This window comes from Nylanderia fulva, unplaced genomic scaffold (genome assembly GCF_048542155.1).
Source record: "Nylanderia fulva isolate GAGA-0341 unplaced genomic scaffold, ASM4854215v1 Scaffold15, whole genome shotgun sequence".
NCBI lineage: Eukaryota > Metazoa > Arthropoda > Insecta > Hymenoptera > Formicidae > Nylanderia > Nylanderia fulva.
The window spans coordinates 4,843,701-4,858,964 of NW_028189730.1; the positions used below are offsets into that span (position 1 = coordinate 4,843,701).

The following is a 15,264-nucleotide window of genomic DNA, read 5'->3' on the forward strand; positions in this document are numbered from 1 at the left end:
TAACAAACAAATTTATATATATATTTCTTTTATTTATACATTTTTATTTTTATGTTATATCTAACAATATAGTTTATAATAATTATTATATAGCTAATAATAATAAAACTATATATACTAGTAATAATTAAAGCAATAAAATATAAACAGTACAATATATAAAAATTATTAATATGAAGTATATCCACGCACACAATGCAAAGCTGCAATTTTTTTACTTGCTCCGACAAAAAATATTATTAAAATACTGTCTTTGTCTTTCGATTTGACTGTTGCGAATTGATATCTTGCTTTCAATTTTGTTGAAATTCTGCGTTATGAAATCCTAATAAATATAAACAAAGATTTGCACAATGAAATCAATATATACTTTTTATATAATAAACAAAACAAATATAAAATTAATATTCAGAAATTAATAAAATAGAACAATAGGTCGTTTCCTTTTGCTTTCTAAAATAATATTTTTTAACTTTACCTTTTCTTTTATTCCAACACTTTCGTTTACATTAACTTTTAACCTTTGAACATATCTGTTTATTTCCTAAAATGTATTATTTTTGACATTATTAATAAACAACGTTAATATAACATTATCAAAATTATTTAACATTATTAAATAACAATTATTAATATTGTATTCTTATCACATTTTGTATATACATACATATATAAACATGTAAAATTTTTACCTGAGTTTGATTTACGGAATATACGTTATTAATGATAATAATAAATGCTGCAGGTATATCAACATGTCTAAAAACAAAAAAACAAATACATATCTATATAACACATAATAAATTTTTGTAAAAAATATTTATAAAAATATGTCAAATTACTTTGGTTTTATGTTCCAAAAATCATTTAATATGTACCGTAGTATAATTTGATTTTTCACATGCTTTGTAATAATATGTAAGAAACTGAAAAGAAGATATTGAATTTCTCGTTTTTTAAAAGCGTCAATTTTTAAATATTTTTTAATTATATCTGCATCATTAGAGCAGGCCAAGTATTCTATAAATTTAGGGTCAAATGTATCACGATCATAATCTATACCATATCCTATACTATACACTAATCCCCAAGTCTCTATGTCGGTAGTTATCAAACCGTTACAATATGTCCATTTCTTCCACCATGGCAAAAGTCTAAAACGTATAAATAAAATTAAATTTTCTTATTAAAAATTAGCATATGGATTTTTTGATTAAATCATTTAAACATCGTAGGCGATATCTTCAAAAGAAATTTATTAAGAAAGTCTAAAAATATATAACAATATTTACTTGTGTTTTTTAGGATCTTGGACATGTTGTTCTAATTTATCGTTGGCTTTTATTTTACAAACCGGGTTATTGAAAAAACATGACCATTTCGCAGCTTCTTGTCGTAAACATATTCTAAGTTCGTCTGTATCATCAATTTCTTCATATTTTATTTCTACAAGTACCTTGTGTAATGCGTATGTTACTATATACTAAAAATTGTTAAATATATATTTATTTGTTTATATTATAAATGTATTTAAAAATTATTATAATTTTTTATTATTTTTCAATAGATTCTTCAAATTTTCTCTATGAAAAAAACATACATGCAACTCTTATAGACGCTAACGTTATCTATTCACGTACATATGTACGTGCAAATATACGTATGTATTATACACGTACGCAAAAATATAGTTTAACTTGTGCGAAATGTTTTATAATATTTAATAGATATTAAAATTTCATAACTATTTATTAATCATATTTTATTTTTAAATAAGATATAAAATATATCTTTTTGAAATATATAATTAAATTTTTCTAAAATATATTAATATATATATGTTCAATTTTTTTTTAATTACAACATGTAATATTAATATAAAGCCAATATAATTGCATTCATTGACAAAGATTTCAAGCACTTTGCTATATATCCAATAACAATGTTATATGCTAATATTTGGAGTAATGAAAATCATAAACTTTTCGGACAGTTCTTCGGGTGAGTAATTATTCAAATTTAATTTGTTTGCACATTTGTTTGCGACGTAATAGTATGTAAATTTTTATCATTGATGGACATATTTTTCTAATTTGTAATCAATGGGTGTAGATGCAAATATTTAAAATATAATATTTTTATTGAAATTTATTAATATTTACCGTAACATTTTCAATTATTTCTTTCCATGAAAAAGTACCGTACATATATTCCATAGCTTTAAACATAGGATACCATGCCACATAATCTCTTTCTCGATGCAAATACACTATGAGATCCCAGAATATTTGGCAGTTGAGTTGGCCTGCTATTATTAAATGAAATGCATCATCGATAATTTGGGCACGATTAAGAACATGAATTTTCGTGTAATCATCAAAGTTTAGATAATGTGAAATTCTTCGCCAATTCTCATCATCATAATTAACGCGATAATATCCTGTCGAATAGTAAATAAATTTTATCAATTCTGATGGTTTTGAATAATTTTATCATTAATATTTAATATTTTCAAACTTATTTTTTAATTATTTTCAAACTTCAATTTTTGTTTCATACTTTTGTTTACATAAATTATAAATTGAAAACATATCAAAAATTTTATATATATATATAAATAAAATACTATTATATATATAAAAAGTAATTATAAAAATGTTATCCTAACTTCAAATAGAAGAGAAAATAAACTGGGTAAAATATTGTTATATGCCATAAAATAAAATTGATTCTAGTTATGCAAAAATGATATTTAGTTTAAGCTAACCAATATAATTTCTGTAACATGTAAGTTACGAAAATTGTAGGTTACCTGCACTTACTATTAATAATTTTTCAAATATAATTCTCTTTTCAATAATTTTTACTATTATTAAAAAAAAATACATTAACATTGAATTGTATTATTTAGAAAACGCCTACCTATCTTAAATGTAATATTATATATATGTATATATATATATATATAATATTAATAATATTAATAATGTAAGTAATATTATATATATATATATATATATATATATATATATATATATAATGCAGAAAACTACACAAAACATTTTAAAACTATTATAGTTATACAATGAATATCTCAAATTTTTATAGGACAATGAATAAAATGAATAAGAAGATAAAATTATGTCAATTATGTGTGTGTAAAATAAAGGCAAGAAATAAATCATAATAAGTTTATTTGTCCATATTTACCAACTTGTTGTATATTGAATATCACCCAACCATCCTTTTCAAATGGAAAAGAGAAATGCTCTGACACGGGTAAAAAATGCATAGTGAAATTATCAAAATCGGGAGATATTTCCGTAGTATAAGATACAGGAACGTAGCGAATTTTTAATGTGTCTCTATATTGTACCCATGCTTGACCGATAGATTCATTATAATATCGTTTTATTTTAATAAGAGGACAATACTTTTCCGAAGCCCAACCTTCCATTCTCATTAGATGTAAATGCATATCTGTATTTATTGTTGCAGTAAGATTCGCAGAGCTTAAAAGATGTGATATCCTAAATTCACAAAGTATTTAAAATGTATAAAAATATGTTCAAATTTTGTCTGTATAATGTTAATATTATAAAACAATTTATTATATATTAATACTAAGAAGCAAAATATACATATATTGCACACTTTCTATGTATTTATATATTTATATATCTTATATCTATATTCTGATAATAAAGAATACAACATAATTTTAAATAAAATTTAATAATTTTATTTAAATTTTTACGCATTATTAGCATTAATACAGATTATATTTCAGCAAAGTATTGAGATTGTATAAAATGATTAAATAAAAAAATAAAACAAATAAGAAGTTGAAGACAAAACAAAAATATGAAAAATAATATAAAAGAGATCGATTTTTAAGAAAAGATAATAAAAATAAAGAAAGTAATGGAAAATAGATATAAGTGTTACATATTTAAAAACCTGTTAAATACGATTAGAAAACCAATGTAGCACAAAGTGCAATTTAAAAAAATAGATATTATAAAAATTATAGACAATATAAAGAAATTAAAAAAATAATAAAAAAAAATAATTTTTTAAAATAATTTATATGGTCTATAATTTTTATATCTGTTTTTTTAAATTGCACTTTGTGCACACTAATAATTCATAAAACAAAACTGAAACAATAAATATGTATTTGAAAAAGTGATAACGATAAAACGATAATTACTTTCTGAAGAATCAATTTTCATAGGAAAAGTAATGAAATTAAAAATAATTCTAGTAGAAGATGCAGAAAAAAGCGGAATTATAACACTAAGAAAAAACATTATAAAATAATATCAGAAGAAACAAGAGAAGATAAGAGACATTATATAAAACTTTTATTATAATAAATTATTAAAGTTGTACAATTGTAATTTTTTCATATTATATTTCATATTGTATTACTCACTTGTGATAAAGGCTCATGAATTTTAACCACGTTCCTTCTGAGAGTAAGTGTTCTATCATGCGCAGTATAAAAGGTGCTACGATTTACATCAAAATTATGAATTAGATATATTATAAATATATATTTACTGTAATGGTTACTTGTAAACATAGTGATTATTTAAATTAATATTATATATGTTTACAAGGTAGTAATCGCGTTAGAATGAAATATTTGTTATAGCAGCATCGTTTATTATTTTATTTTATAAATACATTTTTTGTTAATATCTACGAAGATAGCAAAATTTTAAAGGATTATTCAATTAATTCCCTCTACCTACATACGATATGTGCGGCTATTATCGGACACTTTGTATGGGCGTGCGCGCGCGATATGTTTACTTTTATAAATATAATATTTATTTAAAATCCAGATGAAAAGAGAATTAATTATCTTTTAATTTTACACATATTTTAAAATTCTAACGGTTAAAAATTTACGCGGACTATTTTATTATATTAGGTATACCTCTGATAGAATCGGGAATTTCCAATGAACTGTTAACTAGTAAAGCAGAATTCCCCATATAATAATCACCATCCAAATTAAAGGAGTAGTGTTGATTTTGAACAACAAATAAATTTATTATTCGATGATCTTCATAAGTCTATAAAAAAAATAGTTAATATATAGATATGACCGTTCTGAATAATATACTAGCATTAAATACAATTATTAATATAAATTTAACGTATAAGACGGGCAATAAGAGCCAAATCGCGGATGACAATGCGTTATCCTAACGAAACAAAATTATTTTTCGTTAGAATTAAATACCGGTGCACAAGGCACCAAATTTTACTTGGACACGGCCAAGATTTTAAATATGAAATAATCTCATACTTGAGATTTAATTTCAATACCCCTTTAACCCCCCTACGGAAAATAAATAAATAAATGCAAGAGAAAAATATAGATCCAAAAGTCGCTGAATCGGGAATTTGTTTACCAACATTAATATATATATAACAGAGAAAAGTATAGAATCGAAGGGATCTGAATAGCTCAGCTGGAAGAGCAGTCGCCCGGCAAGCGAAAGGTCTCGGGTTCGTTCCCGATTCAGCGACTTTCGGATCTATATTTTTCTCTTGCATTCATTTATTTATTTTCCGTAGGGGGGTTAAAGGGGTATTGAAATTAAATCTCAAGTATGAGATTATTTCATATTTAAAATCTTGGCTGTGTCCAAGTAAAATTTGGTGCCTTGTGCACCGGTATTTAATTCTAACGAAAAATAATTTAGTTTCGTTAGGATAACGCATTGTCATCCGCGATTTGGCTCTTATTGCCCGTCTTATACGTTAAATTTACATTTATATTACAGAGCCTTGTTAAACTCTTAAAAATTTATACAATTATTAATATTATTACAATTACTTCATTGTTGTAACAAAACACTTTCTCATTTTAAAAAACACACATTAACAAATATATTACGCACATTAATAAACATAATGAATAAATATAATAATGTAATCTAGAATTTTATATTAATATTAACAAATATCACATATTTTTTAAATTATTGTCTCATAATGTTATATTGCAGACTTCTCTTTATCAAATTTATTTCAATAAATACCATGTGTAATGGTTCTTGATTAATTTATTTCAATTTATATTACAATTATATTTTAAAAATATTTAATAAAGTGGTGTTAAAAAATAAAAATTTCTAATAAATTAAATTATAATTGTATATGCATGTAAAGATGTGAAAATAATATTTTCTAAAAAACAGTTCATTATTTTAAATAATGCTAAATATGTTTTCAAGACAATTCACAAACAATGCATATAAATTTTGAAAAAAGTTTGATTTAATAAAATCTTGCAATATGAATGCTTCAGTATTACATCGTTTGCGAGAAGATGAGAGCGAGATAATGTTGAAAATATTTAGAATAACGTACCATATTAACAGCATACGTTGCAAACAATGCACTAAAACCTTTTTTCATCAAACAATTCGACATTAACAGACTATTCAACAGGATATTAAACCATTCCTGTATCACTTTACGTCCTACTAATTGAGCTACTTCGATTTTGCGAGTAATAGGATATAATTTTTTATCGTAGAAGATATCTGTTTCCCTGTAAATTATATTTAAATGTAAAGACTCAGAAATTTTATAAAAAATAACACTTTATTTTTGTTAGAATATTTTAATTTAATTGATGTATATGTACGATTTACAAACTTATAAGTACAAATAAACAAATCAATATAAATCGTACCAAATAACATTTATTTATTTTCTAATTTACAATATCTAACATTTATAAATTTGTGTTAATATGTATATATTGTTGACAAAGCACAATAGTTTGAAATAAATAAAAAAATGTCATTCCTTTATAGCTTTATTGCAGTTTTAATATCTACCTTAAAGGGTACGATTTGACATACATACATTATCTTTTATGTACGTATTAAAACGATATACTTTAACTTTGTAATAATATGAATATACTTAATTCTACTAAAATCGTTTTTGCAATTCCTTATACTTTCGAACGTTTACAGAAACAAAAGTTATACTTGTTTTTAAATATTTCAATTTTGCATACTAATATAATTTTATTTTTAATGTAACTTTAAGCACTTGTACTCACTTATATAAAACAAGTCCAAAATCTGTTATGCCATTGTCATGGAAATTGGGAATTGCAACATGCGTCACCTTCAATATTTGCTTCGAACGTAAATTCCATTCATTTTTAAGCAACAACGTGATATTTTCAGCAAAATGTTTTGCAAATTTCATGTGAAACTCATATTCGTTACTGCACCATATTTCAATGTTTCGATTGTCATAATCAATACGTGATAGGAAATTAGACACAATCATTCTTACAAGATAAGGCGACATTGCAGATGTGGTAGCGAAGTGTGTCCATAACACTTTGTACTCATTTTCTTCCTCATTTTGCAATGGCATATTTGATAAAGCCGTACATTGATTACATCCTATAGATATGTTAAAGGTTGCTTCTAACAATAAATTCTGTTCATCCCCACATGAAATCCTTCGTCGCGAGCATATTATATGGAAATGAATAGCAGCTACCCAACTATTCATTTCATAAAGGAAAAATTAATGAAACATTTTTAGCAAGCATAAACATATTGGGAATTAAAAAACGTATAAATATAATATGTAATAATATGCATTAAAGATAAAGATTGAACGTCTTTATATTTAAATTCCATGATATATAATAATTTTTGAAACATTTAATACATAAATAAAATATATTAATTACAACGTTTTATGTAATTGCACATTGTCCTTTTTTAATAAACATATATTATTTACTTACGCAATTTTTCCTTTTACGTCGTAAATTCTAAAAACTTCATCAGCAATACCATGATATTTAATATTTAAAATGTAATTTCCTGGTGATAACTCAGCCATTAACGAAATATTAATTGTGTCTTCTACAATATTATATGTCAGTTTATAAACTGTATCTTTATAAACTGTATCTTTATCATACTCATGATATTTTTTTCCATTTGTAAATAAAACTATATCTTTAATGCTTAATTTTTCTGATTGTAAAAATATTTGTTGCGTTTTGTTAAGAATGCTTATGCTGATATTGTATTCTCCATAGAAAATATGTCCTTCAATATATGTTATAAGCTTGATATCATAATGGATCGGTTTTATATATTCTGATGGTTGGTAGCATAAAGATGATTCATTACAAATAGAAGCCGTCTCAGGGATAAACATTAATCCGCTACTTATTAATAATAGTTTTAGAAATATCATCATGTCGGGAAAAGAATATTTATTTCAGATCTGCTAAACAAAAGATAAATAGAGAAATTAAATATAGTTTTGATGTTTTTTTTAAATCACTAGACGACTCAAGAACGCCTCGCGCAAGTGATATTACTTCTATTAATTATTTTACAACTGTTAAATTGTTAGTTTTCGCGATGGCAGTTGTTTGATACTATTTATGTAACATATAGGCTGCGTTCGCTTTGACGATTTCAGTACTATAAGCATTTTCTGTCTTTGATGCACAAGAAAATAAATACAAGAAAATAATTTAAATGCAAAACGTATTAAAATTATTAATTAAAAGCCTAGTTAATGAAATATTATATGGTAAGGATAAAATTTATGTGCAAATTTCTATTTGCACAATTTCTTTTTCTAATGAATTTATATATGTGTGTGTGTATTTCATAGTTGCATATATTGTAATTGACAGCAATATGAAAGAAATAAATTGACAAAAAATTATTACATGATCAAAAAATAATATACATTTAAAATCTATAAAATTTAGAAAATAAGTTATTAGAATATAAAGATTTATAGAACATAAAGTTAGTTGCCTGAAACAAATTACATTTATAAACGCAAGACCCCGTTATTCTTACGTACATAAGAATCTGTGTGTTTATTCGAAATAAGAAAAAGACCGTAAGGATAAGAAAGACTGAGCAGCGGTGACAAAGAAAATAAAAGAGAAAGAGAAAGAGAAAGAGAGAGAGAGAGAGAGAGAGAGAGAGAGAGAGTAATAGAGAGAAAGATAGAGAGAAGGAGAGAAAGAGAGAGAAAGAGAGCACATGTACAATATATTATTATTTTTCATCTGCGCTTCTATTTTAATTCTCAAATGTTTTTATAATTATATACATAATTTTAATTTGCTAAATTTTAATTATGTGTATAACTTTAATTTCTCAATTTTTGTAATTTACCAAATAATACAAGCGCGCGCTTAGCGCGAGTTATTGATATTGATTTACCTACATGAAAACCTGTATGTTTATTCAAAATAAGAAGAAGACAATAAAAGGATAAGAAAAACTGAGCAGCGGTGACAAAGAGCACATATTTATTATTATTTTCATTTAGAGGTCTGTGTTATTTCATTTCTTAAATTGTATATTATAAATTCCAAAAATCACCGATAATAAAACCAACATAAAATCAATTTTAAATTGTATAAATTATAAACATGATAATAAAAATTATATACATATATACAAGGTATTTCAGTACTGGCAATAAAGCTATTAATAGCAATACCTGATATCATTTTTTAGTCAAATTTCTTTATAGTGAAATTGTTGAAGTACAAATAAATTCATAGTTATAAGCTATCAAAAATAAATGGTTTCTCGCAAACTTAACCTTGTGGAAATAAAATATTAACAAAATCACATTTGTCATTAAATTTGAAGTAAGGTTTACTGTTAACAGAACTTTAAATTAAGACTTAATATAAAAGATACATGATGGCAAATTTGAGAACATGCAAATATAATGATTGCCTCCCTCGACATTCTCACAAAGGAAATATCGACTCCAAATGATCCCTGGAATCTACTATTAACAGATTTATTACAAGTTCTGGAACATTCTGTATATATATTAGGATTCTTCTAAATATTTCAGATTAAAGACATCAAAATATATGTGGAGTTAACAATTGCATAAAATATATAATATTATGAATTTTTCATTCGATTGACAATTAGTAGATTGATAATTCTTTAAAATTGATAGTTGTTTAATATTCTTTTAGGCTGTAAGATTAAACTTTTTTTAGATAAATATATACATTTATATATTTTTTTTAACTTATTCTGACTTACTCTATGTATATTTCGGAACAGTATAATTGCAAAAGTACGTTGATAAAAATTATATTTTTAAACAACTAATTGCTACAAATTAATACTTTAGCAGCACAATGTTGGAAGAATAAAATATATTCACACACACTTTATTACAAGTATTATAATTACCACGATGAGGCTCGAAAGACCATGAAATACTGACTGATTCTCTCAACATTTCATCATGATAAATATGATGTGTTAGGGCAACAAAAATTTTGAGATCGTTTATATATGTTTATGTTTGTGTGTGTGTGGAGGCATTTGTGTATAACTGTTGTCTTAATATAAACGAATTCAAATTTTGCCCAATTTATCAAATAAATATGCATTATTTACAAATTTATATTACTTATTTCAAAAAACATGGTTGTAAAAAATATGGTCTAATATCTCGTAATATACACATTCTTTCCGATAATTTTATCTTAATAATTGTCTTAATTTTATAATTGTAATAATTATCTCACAATAATTCTTAATAATTCTGTTTATCTTACTCATATTAATTATTTTTAATGAAAATTAACATCCACGATTATATGTTTGTAATTCTTTAAAAATCCGTAATACAGTATGATTAAATTATTTTGTATTTGTGGACAAATATACATATATTTTAATATTGTTAACTTATTCTGATTTACCGTTTATTTCGAAACAATATTTAATTGTAAAAGTATATATATTGATAAAAAATTTACTTTTTTAACAATTAGCTCCAACAAATTAATACTAGCCGCACGCAATGATGGAAGAATGTAATATATTCACACACGCTTAATTAAAAGTATTATATCTACCACGATGTGGTCCGACAGACTACGAAATACTGACTGATTCTCTGTACGTGTCATCATGACAAATATGATGTGTTTGGTCAACAAAACATGTAAGGTCGTTTATGTATATATATATGCGTCACAGTGTATTTTGACGGCGACTCTACCGATGTACCTTACGCACGCAAAATATCGGAAAATTGCCGTGCGTCAGGCGCCCTTAATGCGAAGTTTAAAATATTTATAATTAATAAACAAAGTCTTGAACGCAATTTTGTCATTCTTGATTTTCATCTTATTTTATTATGTAGAATCACTCCTTACATTTTGGCCCTGTTACCGAACACCCTGTATATATATGTATATATATATAGATTTCTCGAACACGATTCGTAGACAGTCATCGTTCGCTCCTCCTTCCGCTTTGCGACGCGCCGTAATATATTTATATATATATATATATATATATATATATAAATTTATATATAATCAGTCACATTTATCATAAAGAATATTAATCTTAAAGCTAAAATATATGTATAATTTATAAAATATAGAAAATAATAATATTTTATATTTAAGTAATTTGAATCACATTTTTATTATTATTTTTTCTTGTCTATGCGAATTCTTCCGGATTCCTCGCAAACACCATTTTTCTTGTAAAAAACTAACCTTTATATCAGGAATTGTCTTCGTTGACCATTGACTTGGACAATTAACATCTAACTTGGATTGAAAGTTAGCACATCATTGCACATTTTTCAAATTTAAAAAATTAAATTTTACAGGCTTCGATGAGTTCTATAATTCTGTAGCACAGTTCCGACTGTAGGCTGCCACTAAATATATATATTTTTAAACATAAAAACTTGAATTTTTGAATATCGCATATTATGAGCTGGCCGTATTTCGAACATTTTATTTATTGCATAATAATTCTCGTACAATTCTGTACGAAAACTAATTATAAGAATAAAAGCGCAAGCTTCAAAATGTGGGAATACGTCCTTTAAATGGTCCTCAGTTTGATAATAAAAAATTTCAATATTTTTAAAGCTCGTTTTTTAATTTTTTAATTAGTTACAGTCATTTAAAGCGATAATTTAATTTATCTATAAATTTTTAGGGTTACATAATTGTCTAAAATGTTTTAAATATTTAAATAGACAGCACCACTTTGGATAATTAATGTACGTGCCCAAGACTGTACGAAAGTTATTTTACAATAAATAAAATGCTCGAAATACGGCCACTCTATCATATATTGGAAAATTCAAGTTTCTATGTTTAAATATATATTTAGTGGCAGCCTACAATCGGAACTATGTTATAGAACTATAGAGCACGTCGAAAACTATAAAATTTTATTTACTAAAATTGAACAATGAAATTTTATAGGTTTCGATGAGCATTAACGTTATTACGTTACTGAAAAATTACTAATTTATTATGCCTTACAGAAAAAAATGGTACAGGACTTTTCAACTCAGTTTTCCACGAGGAACATTGCTCAAATAGGGGACGCCAATTAAGTGACATTCTGTAAATTATATATTCATTGTATCATATCCGCTGTCGCAGATAAGGAACGAACAATGCAATTTCATGATGCAATTATTGCACTACGTCTCTTTGTGATTGAACCACATTCGAGAGCACTACGAAGAACGAGTGATACATATTGTCTTCAATCAGTTTATATTGTGAATATTTAATTAATGTGCGAATGTGCATCACCATTAACAGCAAACATAAAAAAATAATAATACAGTTTTACTTTTCATCAACGTCATCAAATTCTTTCGTCAACGGCTGCGTTGATTTTCAGTACTAACTTTCGTCAACGGCTATAGATTTTCAATACTGGCAATAATATTAATCTTTAGTTACCCTTCTGGGTTACGTTAACCCATATCAAAAATAATTTTTTCGAAATTTTAGAAGATCACTTTTCATTTTTTCTTAAATATCTTAAGTCGTAGAAATCTGGTGATATTTGTACCGATATATTCTTTTTTCTTACTGTCTGGCGTATCGATTGTAAAAAAATACTTCAAAATAGGTTTATTAAATTCAGAAATATAAACAAAAGAAAACTCTGGGTTACTCTAACCCATGAGTGATAAAATAGGGTGGCCAAAAATGAGTGGTAAAAAAAACTGAGAATTAAAACACAAAAAACGTCACCGCGCCGGAAAAAAATCACGTTATCAACGTGTCGACGTCGGAAAAGTCGCTTTGTACCTCAGAAGACGAAGACGTGCAGGAAAGAAATTCAATGACAAGTGTAAACAAAAAAGGGTAAATCTTCTTCTCTTTTTTTATGCGTTTTTGCGCATATAAGTTTGCTGCACAGCAATATCAAAATAATCGCAGATGTCGGCCGGCAAAATATAATATTGCAAGAAGAAAACAGGATCTAAACATACGCGACATAAAATACATAATTAATTAAAGTTAAAGTAAAGTGAACAATTAATAAACTGAAAGTTATCAACTATTCGTTAGCTGAAGACGAGATGCTGAAAGACAAGGGGAGAATGCGCACGTGCCATGCGAGGCGCCATACGATCTCGCGAAGAAACTGTATCCTCCGGAATTCAGAAACTGGCCAATTTTGAGTCTGTTAAAGCACGAATTTATCATGAAAATTCGTATGGTTATAATATACAGTATGATATTTATCGCCTTTCTTTCTTTCTTTTTATTATTATATCGTTTTTTTTTTATTAATGATTATATTCATGATTTTATTCATGATTTTATTTATGATTTTTTATTCATGATTTTTTATTCATAATTTTATTTATATTGTTACCTATATTATGGTGTTATAAACATGTGATCGTGGTAACAAAGCACTAATTGTGAAAAAAGACAAGACTGTGCACGCTTTAGATTTTAATGGAAAGTATTATAAATATTTCAACTCTGGTAATACACATATTAGTTTCTATCCAAAAATAATATTATATCGATTTGAATTCTCTTTTATAACGATATGACAGTATAAAATTAATATTCAAAAAGCTATCATAGAGAGAATATTAACATACATACATCTCCATATGTATATATAATTTAATTTAATGTGCATATATAAGCTTTTAAGATATATTAATTCTTTTCCGATTTTAGTATAACGGATTTCTATCTTTTTCGAACATGTTGCAACACTGTTGTACAAATTTTATTTTGCTAAAATATAATTAACATTTATTATTAAAAGATACTAAGAAACGATAAATAATAGAGACAAATAAAATAATAATTTAATTTGTTAATATTAAAACTTATCGCGTTGACTGGAAGAAACACATGTTAGACGCGAATTTATTGAACACGTCAATTTAATGATAAAAGTTTTTTATGTTTTTTATCTTCTATCTATGCTTATATTTCTTTAAATGTAATTGCTAAAATTAATTAAATATAACTAACAAGGGGACACTACACCCAGTACATCAAGAATCAGGATGCCAATTTTTTTGGTGATTCTAGAGGTCAAAAAAAGGTATACGTGTTTCGGCGTTTTGTCGAATGCTCCGTAGTTTTCGAGTAAAAAATTTTTAAAAATTCGAAAAGTGCAGCAGCGATTAAGAGCTAACTCGTAGGTCGCAAGTTCGAGTCCATGTCTTGTTACTTTTTTTTTGTTTTATCTTACTAGTTTTGAAAAAGTGTTGTTGTTTAAATATATTTAAATATATATAATGTGTAATGACAAATATAATTTAAATAAAAATAAGATATAAAAACAAAATATTTGAAAAAAAAATTTTTTTATTGTAATAATTTAATTAAATAAATAAATAAATATATTTAAACAACAACACTTTTTCAAAACTAGCAAGATAAAACAAAAAAATAGTAACAAGACACGGACTCGAACTTGCGACCTACGAGTTAGCTCTTAATCGCTGCTGCACTTTTCGATTTTTAAAAAATTTTTTACTCGAAAACTACGGAGCATTCGACAAAACGCCGAAACACGTATACCTTTTTTTAACCTCTAGAATCACCAAAAAAATTGGCATCCTGATTCTCGATGTACTGGGTGTAGTGTCCCCTTGTAAGTTAAAATTCCGATTTTGCAGTATTTTTATGACTATTAAAAACATTAGTAACAAGCGCCAAATTAAATTGCACAATTTGGAAGTTATGTAACATAATTTAATAAATATTAATATTAAGATTAATATTTTATTTAAATAACTTTATTGAAATGAGAATTTACAAAAAAAAGGAGTAACTGGGTTAGAGGTATAGAGGGAGAGAGAGAGAGAGAAAGAGAGAGAGAGAGAGAGAGAAATTGTGTTATGTGATTTACTGTAAACTAAAAA

At 25.5% G+C, this 15,264-nt stretch overlaps 1 protein-coding gene across 4 annotated transcripts; it reads right to left on the bottom strand.

The window, feature by feature from the left end:
- Window positions 1–127: 127 nt before the first annotated feature.
- On the bottom strand, window positions 128–10,960 carry LOC114939149 (aminopeptidase N-like). Of its 4 annotated transcripts, none has more exons than XM_085480578.1 (13): window positions 10,844–10,960; window positions 7,808–8,298; window positions 7,100–7,558; window positions 6,394–6,577; window positions 4,949–5,087; window positions 4,439–4,514; window positions 3,211–3,530; window positions 2,163–2,440; window positions 1,293–1,483; window positions 843–1,154; window positions 693–759; window positions 479–544; window positions 128–325 (listed from the first exon to the last, which is right to left on the bottom strand). In XM_085480578.1, exons 2-13 carry the CDS (start codon window positions 8,269–8,271, stop codon window positions 215–217), a joined length of 2,667 nt encoding a protein of 888 aa, XP_085336704.1. In that variant the 5' UTR covers window positions 8,272–8,298; window positions 10,844–10,960; the 3' UTR covers window positions 128–214. The 4 variants fall into 4 exon arrangements, with proteins under 4 accessions (XP_085336704.1, XP_085336703.1, XP_085336705.1 ...); XM_085480577.1 differs by having other exon boundaries at window positions 7,808–8,301; XM_085480579.1 differs by lacking the exon at window positions 10,844–10,960 and adding an exon at window positions 10,787–10,843.
- Window positions 10,961–15,264: the final 4,304 nt, after the last annotated feature.

Excerpts from the sequence above, each read along its gene's own strand:
- LOC114939149 (XM_085480578.1), bottom strand. The coding sequence starts at position 8,271 with ATGATGATATTTCTAAAACTATTATTAATAAGTAGCGGATTAATGTTT. Across the intron at positions 4,515-4,948 it reads AATTCCCGATTCTATCAGAG|CACCTTTTATACTGCGCATG; the intron begins GTATACCTAATA and ends TGTAAATCGTAG. Across the intron at positions 3,531-4,438 it reads TTCATGAGCCTTTATCACAA|GATATCACATCTTTTAAGCT; the intron begins GTGAGTAATACA and ends TTGTGAATTTAG.